The sequence below is a fragment of the Sipha flava genome, unplaced genomic scaffold (assembly GCF_003268045.1).
Source record: "Sipha flava isolate LNK unplaced genomic scaffold, YSA_version1 49_pilon_pilon, whole genome shotgun sequence".
In the NCBI taxonomy this organism is placed as follows: domain Eukaryota; kingdom Metazoa; phylum Arthropoda; class Insecta; order Hemiptera; family Aphididae; genus Sipha; species Sipha flava.
The window spans coordinates 1,984,633-1,999,591 of NW_020273360.1; the positions used below are offsets into that span (position 1 = coordinate 1,984,633).

The following is a 14,959-nucleotide window of genomic DNA, read 5'->3' on the forward strand; positions in this document are numbered from 1 at the left end:
ATATAATTAAGTAAATTTGTAATAATGTTTATTAATATATTACAATTTACAATGAGTATATCATCTATCTTGTCAATTAAGTATTAAATATAATTAATATTTATAAAAAAATTATAGCTACAAGAGTAGCTAGTATAAACATTGATTCATAATTAAAATGAAATTTTAAATTAAAGATATTTATTTCATCAAATCATAATATTTCACAATATTACAAAATATTTTACAAATTCTTACTGAGTTGGAATAAAATAACTTAACCTAACTCAAAGAAATATAATAGACTGATATAGACCTATATATTTAATATATTTATAATTATTTCTTTTAACTCTTCGTAATACCTTCTATTTTCATGAAATAAAACAATTAAAATTTAAACAAGAATAAATAAATAATTTCATATTATTTTTTGATAAATCTCTAATAATTAGAATTAACCGAAATTAACCGGTTCTAGAACCCTTACTCTTTTAAAAAACCGAAATCTCAATTTATTAAAAAAATAATTGAACAACCAAAACCGAAACTAGAACCGAAAAACCTATAGGTTCCAGTCTCTGGTTTATACATTATAAACGATTCACATTTATGAGCACATACTAATTTTACAATTCACTTCTGGTATTAAATACTTTAAAATTAATCTCTGCGTTCAATACATTGTCATAGCGTATACTATAATGACTATTACGATAAAATTTAAATAATATTATTTGAAAATTTGATTTTAAATCCTTAGTATACCGTTCTGTTCGCGTATTATGTGAACCTATGGAAAATGTATTCCATAATCATACGAGTATTGACGAAAGCTCGATTACATTATGCTTTGTAATATCAACGTTAGAAATCGTTTTTTGTTCGAAAGGACGTCCATGTACCCATTCATGTTGTGTAATTTATGAAAATGAAATAATAAAACGATCGATTGAAATTTGTTTCGTAAGTATGTGCATGTCGAGTCTATATAACTGCGTGCATATTAATCGCAAATATTATAAATGTTAAATACTGTTTTATTCAAGGTCAAAGTCGAAAAAATGGAACCGTTCGTTTTCCGGATAATAACATGAATTATTATAAAAATAAAAAACGGACGAGTAAACTAAGCGGAATGGGCACAGGACTCTTTAGCGGGTGGGCAGCAGGTAAAGGTATCTAATTTTTAAAATTTTTAATTAATTCAATCCTCCAAGTACATAGGCATAGCCACACGTGAAGCAACTCCTTGCCTTTGTCACGTACGGTGGCAGGTCGAGACGAAAACACGCGATTATATATTTTTATGTATAAAATACTACTACGTCATCCATATTTTTTTAATGTTAACTCACTGTGTCGCATTATTTCTGTAAAATATGTCATAAAACATTCAAATTATGTAGGACTCAATATTTTATGAGCCTTAGAGCACTATTCATGAACTTAAATAATATGCACGTGAAGAGTAATTCGTATAAAAGTTTTTTATAAGTTCATGTCCTAGCAGAGTACATTCGTAGGTGTACTATCCGCAGACCGGATTATCGTTCGAACGTTTTCAAGTTGAAAATTAATAAACAATCGTTCTGCGAAACACTGTACAACGATTGAGTGTATGCTTTATTTCTTTTCCAAGTCTTTTTCAAAGGTAAACAGAGAGGGGAGGAGAATTTCTAACATCTCTCCGAATACGCATGACCTTGTGATTTACTCATAGAACAGTTGTGAAGATTTTATAACATAGACCACCAATAAGCCAATGCTCGTAGAATTTATCAAGATAGAAAACCGATTCTTTCGCCATTATTTCACCACCACCACCATCACCACCATCATCACTGTCCGTAGTCGAAAACGCATTTTTGAGCCACTGTTAGTTTTAATAATCCGTACGCATTGTTCTTTTTCTTTTCCCCGTTTCTTGTCGAGGTTATTCCCCGATGGAATCTCGAAAATCACGTAATTGTATTCGACTAAAATAATCTTTTGGCGAAGAAAAAAAAAACGCCATACGTACACGTTGTGAGGAACGGTGAAACTACATACGCGAGCTTATTGATGACCGTTCATAGGACCACGTCGGAAAAAATACGACGTTCGGCAGTCTGATGAAAATCACGAAGCTCCAAACAGCCACGGCAATTACGCACAATAGATGAAGAACACAATATAAATCATGTAATAACATAAATGAGGCGACGGACGACCGAAATGGAAGATTATCGTCACGGGGAACGGCCACAATGTTCCTGCGGTGGGGTTGAATCGAAGAACGCGCAATATTTACCCGTCGAACACGTGGCCGCGGGCACCGGCGAAACAGACAAGCATCCACACGAAAACGTACAGAGAAAATATTCCAGAAGGCGAGTCCATTCCACTGTAAACGCTCCTGTTCGCACCCGCAACAGTAAATGTTATCAATCAGTTGCCGGATGTAACCGTGCAGCGCCGTAGCGACCAAACATTGGACCCGAAGTGAAACTTCAAAATGCCATTATGTATTTTTAATTTAAAAATATTACGCTTATTAGATATTATTTTCAATTATTGTTTTAATTAATATGAAATATGTTAAAGATTTTGTAAACAAAGTATACGACATCAACCGTTGTAATTTTTAACATTAAATGCAAGATTTTTTTTTTTACGCTCTCCCAAAAATTGCCATCTCTCGCCTCCCCCTTTCTACGGCCCTGTAACCGTGTTTGGTCCGGTACGTCAATTTTCTGTGCATTTCGAACTGTCGGAATGTGAAACCGCAAAGAATTCATGAAAAACGTGGACGCGCGCGTAAATTACCTCAGCGACAAGCATGCAACGGCGGAAAGCGATGTGGGGAGGCGAAATCACGAAGAATAGGGGTAGTTTTTATTTTTTTATCCCGTGAGTGCATCAAAGAACGTGTATTATGGAAACAATAAACGCGATGCGCGTGGACATTTGATAATACGTGCCCCTTGGTCCACCCGTACCCAACGCACATACACCGTTTTCGGATCGTCAATATCCACCGCGAATACGCGGTGAAATCGCCGTACTTTTTTGTACAATCGACTGCTGTTTGTACCCCGGTAATGTAATGGGTTTCGTAATCCGACGGGTTGTTCGATCGATCGGATCAAAGGACTGCTTTACCTTAGTTTAATGCGCTTACCTAAAAACGCGTGCACATGTTGATTCCGAAACTGCGGTCATAGTTTTGTGAAACGATTATGGAAACGATAACTGATAAACACTCCGGTACAAAGGCTCACACATTGTCCTCGACGTCCTCGTCCTCCAGTTGGTTGTCAGATCTCGCACATGCGTTTGCACAGTCCCGATACGTCGCCTCACCGATCATCTTGTGTGTACCTGAAACGTGTATCTCGCAGTCACATGAGGCGATTTAATATTTCTGACACGTGCGTAACTACAATGTGTAGGTGAGCGAGCGCACATGGAGACAAAATAATATGCGTGAAGATTAATTCGGATTTATTTGGGTTTATTGAACCATAAACACACGTGTGGCACTATATTCTCCAAACATTTGCAAGTGCTCCGGCAGTAATATACTCGTATATATATATATATATATATATATATATATATATATATATATGCGCACGTGGAATCGAAATCTCTTGAGTGTAAATTATTTTTTACCCGCCCTCGCTTGCATATCCTTTTTCGTCAGATATTTTTATTTTCTGCTTTCCTTCTCCGAAAAAAAGGCCATCGAGAGACGAACATTGGACCGTGCGTTATTTTTAGCACTTAGTACGCATCCCTTTTCCTGTATGTTGGCGTGTGGCCGGTGTGTCGAAAGAAACAGTTAAATTTATAGTTTTAACATCGAGTACTTCTTACCACGGCTGTTACAAGTTGTTTGCCAATATCCTCCGGCAATTATACGCGTCAGGGTTTTCTTCCTCTCCTATTCACAATCAATTGGGTGCGGTATCTTGTAAATAGTGTAGAGCCTCCTACGTACATGATTTTGCGTAATAGTTTACTTAAAGTTGAGACGACGAAAATATTTCTCAGAACAAATATGGTTTTAATAGTCGTCAACGCTTAATATAAGGATATGAGAGCTTAGGATTTGGACTTTTCTGATAGTTTTATAGCTTTTCAAATTTGCTTTCAATGTGAACAACTTGTCAGTACATATAAGTGTCATATGATACCGAGAAATGTGTTAGGTAATTTAATTTGAAGTAATACTTATTTATTTAATAATAATAACGATTTGGCCAACGTGTTAAAAAAAAGGTGTATTTGTATCATATTGAGTGAACTTAACAACAATAGCCATTAATACGAATTTTACCGATATCGCTAAAAGGAAACAATATGTTTTCGGGGTCCCATACCTCCTCGGTTTCTTCTCAAAATCATCTCTTCTGATATTATTATGATGATAAAATGTCAGCAAATCGTCGTTTAATTGTAAATAACGTACAGTTAACTCGCTGAATTCCATTCGTCTCGTAATGAAATTGTTTTCGGTGATGGAAAAATAATAAATTAAAAATGTGTGTACGATTAATTTTTCTTATGCGTAGTCCTTTCACTGTTGACGTGTATCGAGAGTATTGCGCGCCTCGGGTTTGGGTAAAATTCTCAAACTCAAACGATTTACCAAATAATAGTATGTATAATAATATATACCATGGCTGTAGCGAGAGTTTAAATAATTTTACTAATGTATTTATTGTAAGTCAATACGTAAACAACAACGTAAACGATTGCAATGATTTATTATTATGCATTGATAGCTATCCAGTAGTGCATGTTGACGTTGAACACTTGAAAGAAGTACACTTTTGTTCTAAAGGTATGCAGTTCCTACTTCAGAATGTTACATGCACGCTACGAATGCACCGAGTGCTGATTGATCGCGCTGATGCAGTAAGCCTAAAATACAATTATTAGATTATTTCAATGCATTTATACATGTATATAATTAGCACGGTGTACGTGCAAGTAGAATATGCACTGAATGCATTGTGTTCCCGAAAATAAGGAGGTTAAAGGGCAAATGAAACATTTCATATTTATTTTTTTTTCACACTAAATATTTTTTATTATATTAATAGCGAAATACAACGTAGATATCCACAGTAAGCATATGGTTAACAACATATTGCCACTATACGTAATTGTTAGAATTCGTATGAATACAAGTAGGTCAGAGGCCAGTCACAGTCGCAGTAACTGACTACTCATCCTTTGTAAGACTATTGCTCGTTGTCGACTTTGTCTACAGCAGCAGCGCCGCGAGCACTTCAAGTCGTCACCAGTAATAGTAACTTTTACATAGCAGTTGGTTATTATATTGTTTTGATTATCATTTAAAGTGTTACCATACAATTTTAACTTATAATTATTTCAAAATACTGTTTGAAAACTACCTATATTCTCAGTGAACACTAGAACTCTGCACGGTCCGGTTTAGACCGATCCGGATCGGACCGGACCGGACCATGGTTTGGTCTTTTTCGGTCTTTGTGTACTGTAATTTTATGTGGTTCGGTCCGGTTTGGTCCTTTCCTTTAAAAAAAAAAAATTGGTCCGGTTTGGTCCGTCTTCAAATCAAATTTGGTCTTTTTCTGTCCGGTCTCGTGATCTTTACTTTATATAATTTTATATATTTATATGACGTAGTAAAATGAAAAATAATTTGTGAAGAATTTACCTGTATTGTGTTTTTAGTATTATCAGGGGGTGGACACAACACGGTGGCAACGAAATCAGCGGCCATTTTAATTGAGGTACTTTTGTTATCAAATTATAATCAGTGATAACTGATATTCGTTATTAATTGTAATTTCAACTATGGTAATTGTTCAATATGTGATCCACCAAACAATGTGAAACATGATGACTTACTGGGTACCAAGAAGTTTTTACTTGTGGATCATTTTTTAGATAGTATGTCTATCATAATACAGGCCCATTTACAGGATTTCAGAATGGGAAGTGTTTAAAAAAAAAAAAATGTATAAAATAGATTCATCGATGATTAAATAGTATTATACAGGTATTTATAAACATTTTTTAAGTATATTAAAAACGTTTATATCGATATAATACTATAAAATGCAAATCATTGTTGTAGTAAATGTACAAATACAATTGAAGTTGGGGGTCGACCCATGGTCATACCATAGTATAAGACTTATAAGCCCCCCAAATCTCAAACTTATTGCACCTAATACCTTGAAAAATAATACTACTATTAGTAACATTTGAAAATGCGCAGTAGCTTATAATGAATATTACTACCGTTTCATGATGGAATAAAATGTTACTAACTTCCTACTGTATCTCAAATAAAATGACTGACTGATGTCATTATTGTCCTATGTTGGCCATGTAATTTGTTATCAGTGCCCATTCTGTTTTATTCTGTGGTATTATTTCCAAATGTATACAAATAAGAAAAAAAACCAAGTAATTATCATTATCGGTTAATAATCTATAGATATTTATATATACCAATTCCGTGGAAATGATAACGACGAAATAATATGAGATAACTATGTCAATATTTCTAGAAATTTTAAATTATACTTAATTATTAGGTACGTGTTATAAAAGTAGTAATGAATAATAGTCAGTGGCGCAACCGGTGGGGGGGACCCCGGAGTTTCAATTTTATTTTATCGGGCTGGTCCGGACCGGTCCTGGTCTTTGTTAAAATGTATCGGTCTAGTCCGGTCAAAAAAAAAAAACGAACCATACAGAGCTCTAGTGAACACTTCAAGTTCGTATTAAACGAGCTACATTTTATTAATAACTATTTCCGAGTGCGCATCGTCCTGCACAGCGATCAATGACCACAGCGAGTACCAAATCACTCGAGATTCACATCGATTATTCGTAGTAACCGTTTTACCTTTGGCACGAGCTCGAATCTGATTAGTCGTACATATATCATATAATATGCAATTGGACTCGATCATTAAAATCGTTCGTAATATTAAATGTAATATTTAAAAACAACTATCAGCAGCAGTGTCTTGCGATCTGTATCGTATTTGCTTGGAATCATTGGACTGTGAATCCTCTAGGGATTATACAGTTTTAGTTTCATACGCATTGTACTTATTCACAATTACATAATTTTGGCATTGATTTGTATCGATAATATTGATTTATAGCCCGATGAATATATAAAGTCGATTATTAACGTGGCTAACAAACAGTCATACTGTGTGATTTGAAATTGGAAAGATCAGGAACAATATAAGCAAAACGTGAACAATTTTGAAATTTGATGTATTTTATTATGTTAAATCTTGGAAAAAAATTAAAACCATTACGCTATTTTCGATTTAATAGGAAGAAACAATCAAACGCATATAAAGTCTGGGTCATAAAAATATAATAACGATGGTGTGTGAATAAGATTGTTTTTTGGGGAAAACAAAACTTGTTACGCAAACGAAACACTGTGAATGCTACTCGAGTGATCAAAATGGTTTTTTACATCATTTATAGTTAAATCATGTCGTAGATCGATAATGTTCCGATGTATTTCACAGGAATCTGGTACGAAACGTCGATAATCAAAAAATCGACAAGTTAAAATGTCGACAGGTCAATATGTCGACAAATTACAATATCAAAATGTACATTCAAAGTATCAACAAATTAATCAAAAAAAAAAAAATATCATTATTTTATTTTATTTAAATAAATAAAATAAATATATGATTGATGTAAATAAAAAAAAATATTATTGGATATAAATTATAAATAAAAATAAAATTATAATGTCATATTGTAAGCAATTCCTCTTAAAAACTCTATAACTGTAACGTTTCCGCGATTTTGTAAAACATTTTGTATTTTTTTTATGAGGGGTCAAACATTGTTGTACATTTCGACATTTGTCGATACTTTGAATGTACATTTTGATATTGTAATTTGTCGACATATTGACTTATCGACATTTTGTACTTATCGATATAAAAACCTATCGACATTTTTACCTGTCGATATTTCGACCGTCGACGTTTTAACTTGTCGATATTTTCATTGTCGACATTTCAACCGGCTACCATTTCAAGCACAGTCGCGTGTGCATTACAACTGTATAGTTTCATCTTTATGGAAATTCACCAATTTCGAAAATCGTTGCTGTGCGATAGTTGACCCAGTTTGATGAAAGTTTCGTTCAAGACGTATTTGTTTTCCACCCGCAAACAGGTCAATGGTGGTACATTATAGGTATATATAATACTAGTGACTCGTGTAATATATCCATCCGATGAATTCAAGCATAATCGGTGCGATGAGACAAAGAGTAGTGGAACCGACTAGTCGCGGCTGCAAGAAGTATAGACCGTGTAAAAAACGCACGGAATGGAAATTTTCAGGTCACATTTATTATTTTTATTTTTTAGTATTTTCATCGTTCGGCACCGAATAAAATTTCATCCGCGGTTTGCGGTTCAAACATGAAAAAATAAACTGATGTAGACACGCATTTCAAAAATATTACTCGGTTTCGGGTTCCGTCCTGTTGGTAAATTTTTAACCACTCGTATATGTTGCGTGTACGTTTTCACAATCAGAACGTCCCATGTCTTACAAAACGGAATACGTTTACGAACCGTGCCACTGGAAAACACATCGTTTTCGACTGTACAATATGAGTTATCGTAACGATAACATTACGTGATGATAATATATAAACGTACGTTTCGCGGACGGTCGGAAAACAACGCAAACGGTCGTTCGTATTCGGTTAGCCGTGTAATAACGCGACGCGAACGTTTCGTCGACGTATTTCGAATGGTCGCAACAACAATGCGCTCGAGTCGGTCTCCGTCGACGTAAAATTCGAAATGCGGAAAGCGTTCGACCGGGTACGATGATCATCACGTGATACTCTCCGCGGGATTTTTCAACCTCGTTTTATTTCGCTTGCGACGATCGCACGACGTACCTACCGACCATCGCCTAACGCGAACGTGGTCGATTCGCATCGAAAGTCCGACCAAAGAGTCGGGAAATGAATTACGTGCGGTCGGGCAGGCGCGTTTGAAGTGGGTAGAACACAATTGCGTACGTTTGTAGATGGGTAAAAAAAATAAATAAACACGATTGCGTATGAAATTGTATGCAACGTTGTCAAATTTACGAATTTCACGGTATTATATTTAATAAATATAGAATACATATACTATTAGTTCTATAATAGTTCATAATAAATATTAATAATAAAATAATAAATAATATGAGGATAATTAAATAAAATAAAAGTAATTAATAAATAAATAAAATCGATAGTTTTTATTTGATTGAAATTATTGTTGATAAATTATTTTAAAATGCATAAATTTGAATTCCTCGACATCTATAACCTACTATTTTTACTGAAACTCAAAAAATACCGTATAATGGAAATAACGAAACTTCGTTACATCTGATATATTTAATATCATTAACAATAAACATAGGTGATAAAAGCAATAAAACACAAAGTATTTATTAACTATTTTAAATTCTCTTATAAAGGCATGTGTTATACACCCATACCTGTATGAATATTGGCATCAACGTTTAAAACTTCGTACGCAATCTTGTAGTTAAAAATCAGGTAAAATCGAACGGAATCGTGTAGCTTAAAAACGTATCGCCGATAACGAACATACGCAATCGTGTTTTATCCTTTGAAATTTGATAGGCGGAAGTGCTCTCTTCTCGAAAAACTTGATATTCTTAAGTCTTCCAGTTCCCACGCTTTAGACATCACGAAGATCTGGAGACTTGATGTACTTTTATGTCGTGTCACGCACAGGTTGTTTCAAACAACACTACCGCCCCATGGCTCGACAAGGGTCGTCGACGAACCTTGGCCGGCCGACACTGCGTCCGGGTTGGTCGATTGGACATTTGTTGCCTCGTCCGCTCATTTCGGCGGGTGAGCACGAGCGACGGATTAGTGTGTATGACAGGGATGGAGTGAGAGAGAGAGGGAGACTGTTTTTGGCAGCGTCGTCGTCGTCGTCGGCGGCGGCCGGACGGCGACCTTCTTGCTCAATTAAATAATAATTACAACACTTAGTGAATTTTACCGACCGTGCTCCATTGCAATGTAGTTTCATTAAAACAAACATAATTAAACAATAGCTGTGGGATCGAAATAACGTTAATAATTAAACGGCCGAGACGAAGGGATTTGTTTTCAAAAACTTTATCGCCATATAAATGTAAATAAACCAATTTATATTAATACTACTTGCGCGTTAACGACCGTGACTAATGATAATAAACTTTGCATTATTTTAGTTTTTTTTTTCTGTCGTGCACGATTTCAAGTTTTTCGTATGAATGATTAAATGATCGCAATCATTGTCGATTGAAAATGTATAGACAATTATTATAATCGATATTAAACTACAACAGAAGATGAATATTATTATTTGTGACATCTTATAACATTACTTTTCTCTCTGATTAATTTAAGGGGATTGCAAGCCATGATTTTCTTTTTTTTTTCTATCACACGCGCAATATAAGGATTTAGACGTTTTCGATTGATCTATAAAGGTGATAAAAATTTTGAAAACTGATTTGAATTCTTCGAAAAGTCTTCTTTAGATCGACGTTCCTACTTTTTGATTTTGTCTCCCAAAATTTCACAAAATAGGATCAAACAATTTCAAAACATAAAAATTAATTTTAGGGTATGTTAAATACAAAATTTAAGACATGTGAGAAAGTCGGTCTAATATCGGTACGTTTGAAATATAAAACGTCTAATTTCCTATACTGCACGTATGATAGAAAGAGAAATAAAATCATTGCATACAATTCCTTTAATGTAATACATTACCGATGTCGATGTTTTAAGTACATGAGTTTCATAAAATTTTCAATAAACATGTAAATAGTGTACTCACTATTATTAAACTATATTGTTGTGCACGTAAACGGAGATGCAATAAATGCACATTCATTTCTATCACAGTTATTTTCGCTCTATTTTATACCATCGTAGTACATTCTCTCATACCCAGTTGGCATAATGTTTTCAGTGAGTACTGAACCGACGAGTTATTCAAAAACGTCGTTCGTTCCCTGTCACATTCCGTTCATTTGCAAGTTATTGATATTGTCACAAACACATTGCTCACGGCTCTGTTACAGATGCATGTCTCAATACCCTCTGCTCTGCGTGGGTCGACAGAGTAAGGCACAGACTATATGAAAACAAATAGCTCACTCGGGAAGTAAACAAAAACTATGAATATTATCTCCGCGATGAAATCAGTGTGACCACAGTGCAGGTATGAAATTTCGTTTGGAACATGTAACGAGACAGCATATTCCTGAATATAGCGTACATTCTAATATCGCCCTCAAGGCGTCAAAACCGGCTGATTAAATATTATTATCGAAACTCATCAGACCAGGTAGCGCGCGATGAGCCGACCTTTTACGAACCTGCATATATACTACCGATTGCTATACAGATATTAGACACTTCTATTGTTTACACAAGGAGATATCACGCATATAATGGTCACGAAATCTGCGTACAAGATATTCCCCCCGTACCTGGACGCGCTATCGATTATGCATATGGGTATGACTGATTCAAAGTAATCATCGTACCATACGTATTGCATAATCCATAGCTGCCCCAAGTACTCACATTATCCCGTGAGCAGCAACACAGTGTTCTGTGCCGCTGAAGAGAGTGTGAGCCGTCGCCGTCCGAGTGTAACGAGCCACCAGCCGACCAGTGTCCGCCCACAGTACGTGAGAGCCCAGTACGAACACTAATATCTCGGTTTTGTGAGTAATACTTAGTAATCTATGCCGTGTAAAAATTTGTAAGCTCGACAACGAGTATTATATGTAGTAATTGTATACCGAATTGTGAGACAATAATAGTTATTGTTATTGTTATTATTGATTATTATTATTATCATCATTAATATTAATTGTTATTCTTCCTCATTGTTATTTATTATTCTTATTGTTATAATTCTGTAACTAAAAAAGTTAGCAAAATAAAATAGTTCTACAGACTTTAAGTTTTGTTACAAACATGATAAAAATAATGTCCTGATTCCTACCTGGAGCCTACCAAGCCAACATCGAAATTCATACTAATTACCTAGTCATGCCTTGTGACGTGGGGGTTGTATTGTTTAGATTTTGACCTTTCACATCCCTTAAGAGTTAGGTTATCCTAGCATCTAGTTGCTGTTTTTGTGATTTCCATGTGACTTATTAGTTGACCATTGACCGAGTGTATAAGTTTCAAAATATTTTTTTTTTTTATATATACAATTTGGTGTGCTCTTGAGTTACAAAATTTAAAAATGAACAGTAAAAAAACAGGAATGCGTTTCTCTGTACAATTTTGCAAAAATAAAGCAAGTAATAGGAATGTAAGTTTTTTCAAAATCCAAAAGACGATTGTTTAATATATGTTTGATAAAAAATTGTGGTACAGAAAATCTGACTGAAGAACTAAAAAAAAAAAAAATAGTTACAAAGTATGTGGCGATCACTTTGTAGATTCAATAAAGAATTAAGAAGTCATGTAAGTGGATTCATGAATACTTTTGGTACTTCAAATGAAGCTTGGAGCTCAATAACTACTGGTTCTTCAAATCAAACACCTGGATATTTATCGGCAAACACACCAAGGAAACAAAAACTGATTATGGAGATTAAATCTGAAAAACAAGAAATAAATAATTTTAAAGAAGAATATAGTAAGTTTAAGTCAACAATAATCTAATTATGATACATTGAACATCTTTTAAGATTATGTGAAAAATATTTATCACCTGGATTATGCACTATTGTCATGTCCCAAATTAATTTTTAAAATAAAACAAAAATAAGGTTAGAGATAAAATAATGAAATTAAACAATTAGTATTAACTATTTATTTTTGAGGAACAAGTCTATAAACTTTTATTGAATATTCTTTCAATACGATCAATTTCAACTTTAAAACGATTAACTCATAAATTTGAAATGATACCAGGCTTCAATAATATTCTTTTTAATATTATAAATAAAACAGAAAGTTAAAAATTTTACAGCATTTGTAAAACAAATTTTTGTAAATGTACTAATATTACAGTAAAGTCCCGCTAATCCGAACTAGATGGGACCAGACTCTCTCCGGATTATCGAAAATCCGGATTAAACGAAATTACGTTTTTTTTTTTTAACTTACTAATTAATAAACACTATAAATAATAACACAATAAAATTTATTAATTAATTATTATTTATTAAATTTATTTTAGTACATTTAATATAATGCAGAAAGCACCTCATGTATTTATACGAATTCAAAATTTATTGATTTAAAATTTTACATTAGATGCACATTATTATTTTTATTATTAAGACTTGAAAAACTCCTAGATATTTTTTTTTTTTTTTTTTTTAATGATGATTGACGTAATTTCGCTGTGCGATTTCTTAGACGACCAAAGGTCAGTAGCTCAGCAGAAGATGTTTCACTTTGTTTCTCGAAGTAAGTCATCAACTGCTCCAGCATTACAGTTGCTTCACCATGTGTTGGGCCCGTTGATTGATCTGTACCATCATCTCCATCTTCTGAACTGTCAACTTCTATTTCTATGTTTTCAATACATGCATTTACAATTTCATCTTCACTGAGAACCTGATGACCAACATCGGTGTCACCGTTTATCCATTCAGAAATATCATTTACTTTCACGTCGGCACAACCTTTCAACTCTTGAAAAACTTGAATAAAATCAGTGTCTTCATTTGAAGTTGTTTCATCTTGTCAATAGTTTTCTTGAGGAATATTAGGTCACAATTTTTTCCAACTTTTTTGAAGTGTTTCTTAATTCCTTCCCACCCTTCTGCGGCTAAATAAAGAACAGTTTTTATTGTTACTTTTTTTAAAAGATCCATAAAGTTAACCAACGGGTTCGCTTCTTGTTGCTCTAAAAGAAACACGATCAACTTTTTTCTGTAAAGCCGTTTTGTTGTTTTAATCACACGTTGATCCATTGGTTTTATCAATGCCGTTACGTTGGGTGGCAAAAATTTCATGTACATTTCACCATCTCGTAATTCATTTTCACTAGGGTGACACGGAACATTATCTATAAACAATACAGCTTTTTCTGGAAGTTTTTTTTTGTTTCAAAAATGTCTTTGTTGTAGGCATAAATGTTTTAAAAAACCAATTTTTAAAAATGTTTCCGTTCATCCAAGCAGATTTTTGTGAAGTGTATTGAGCAGGAAGTGCACTCATATTGACGTTTTTGAAAGCTCTAGGTTTAGCTGATTTTCCGATCACCAGAAGTGGAAATTTTAAATCACCAGAAGCGTTACTGCAAGGACGTAAAGTTACTCGTTCTTTTTTCACTTTATGTCCTTTGGCTAGAGAATCTAGTTTTGAAGCTAATGTTTTTTTTGGAAACATTTTGTAATTCAACCCAGTTTCGTTAGCATCAAATATTTGGCAAGGCATTAAGTCTTCATCGCTAATAAACTTTTCAAATTTTGTTTTAAAGTCATCACTTGCAACATTGTCATCCGATAAAATGTTACCACTTACATGAAGTTCACGAATGCCATGTCGATTTTTCCACCGAGACAATCATCCTAAACTAGTAGCAAAAGTAGGATCTCCTTTTAATTTTTCATTAAATTTTACCGCGATAGCTTGTAACGTTACACCCGACAACGGAACTCCTTGTTCACGTTGTTGACCAAATCAAATGTACAAAGCCTCATTTAAAGCTTTGTTGTTTGGTTTTTTTTAACGTGCGTCTGTTACCTAAGCTGTCCGCGCTCACCATTTTCGCACAAAATTTTTCAATTTCTATTCGTTTTTTTTTTCAATTCGAAACGGTTTGCTTACCCACTCCTAACTTTTGCTCGATTTTTGTTAATGATTCACCAGCATCAATACGAAATAAAACTTGGATTTTTTGTTTCATTGTTACAGTCA

General features: G+C 34.0%; 1 protein-coding gene and 1 pseudogene across 1 annotated transcript; one reads left to right on the top strand and one right to left on the bottom strand.

The window, feature by feature from the left end:
• Positions 1–12,323: 12,323 nt before the first annotated feature.
• Positions 12,324–12,748, top strand: LOC112690307 (annotated as a pseudogene).
• Positions 12,749–12,917: 169 nt separating this feature from the next.
• On the bottom strand, positions 12,918–14,583 carry LOC112690308 (jerky protein homolog-like). Its single transcript, XM_025564282.1, has 5 exons — positions 14,564–14,583; positions 14,187–14,489; positions 13,812–14,083; positions 13,489–13,737; positions 12,918–12,961 (listed from the first exon to the last, which is right to left on the bottom strand). The coding sequence occupies exons 1-5, from the start codon at positions 14,581–14,583 to the stop codon at positions 12,918–12,920; spliced, it is 888 nt and encodes a 295-aa protein (XP_025420067.1).
• Positions 14,584–14,959: the final 376 nt, after the last annotated feature.

Excerpts from the sequence above, each read along its gene's own strand:
- LOC112690308 (XM_025564282.1), bottom strand. The coding sequence starts at position 14,583 with ATGGCATTCGTGAACTTCAT. Across the intron at positions 14,084-14,186 it reads GGAAACATTTTTAAAAATTG|TGAAAATGAATTACGAGATG; the intron begins GTTTTTTAAAAC and ends GTGTCACCCTAG. Across the intron at positions 13,738-13,811 it reads CAAAAAAGTTGGAAAAAATT|TTTTTCAAGAGTTGAAAGGT; the intron begins GTGACCTAATAT and ends ATTTTATTCAAG.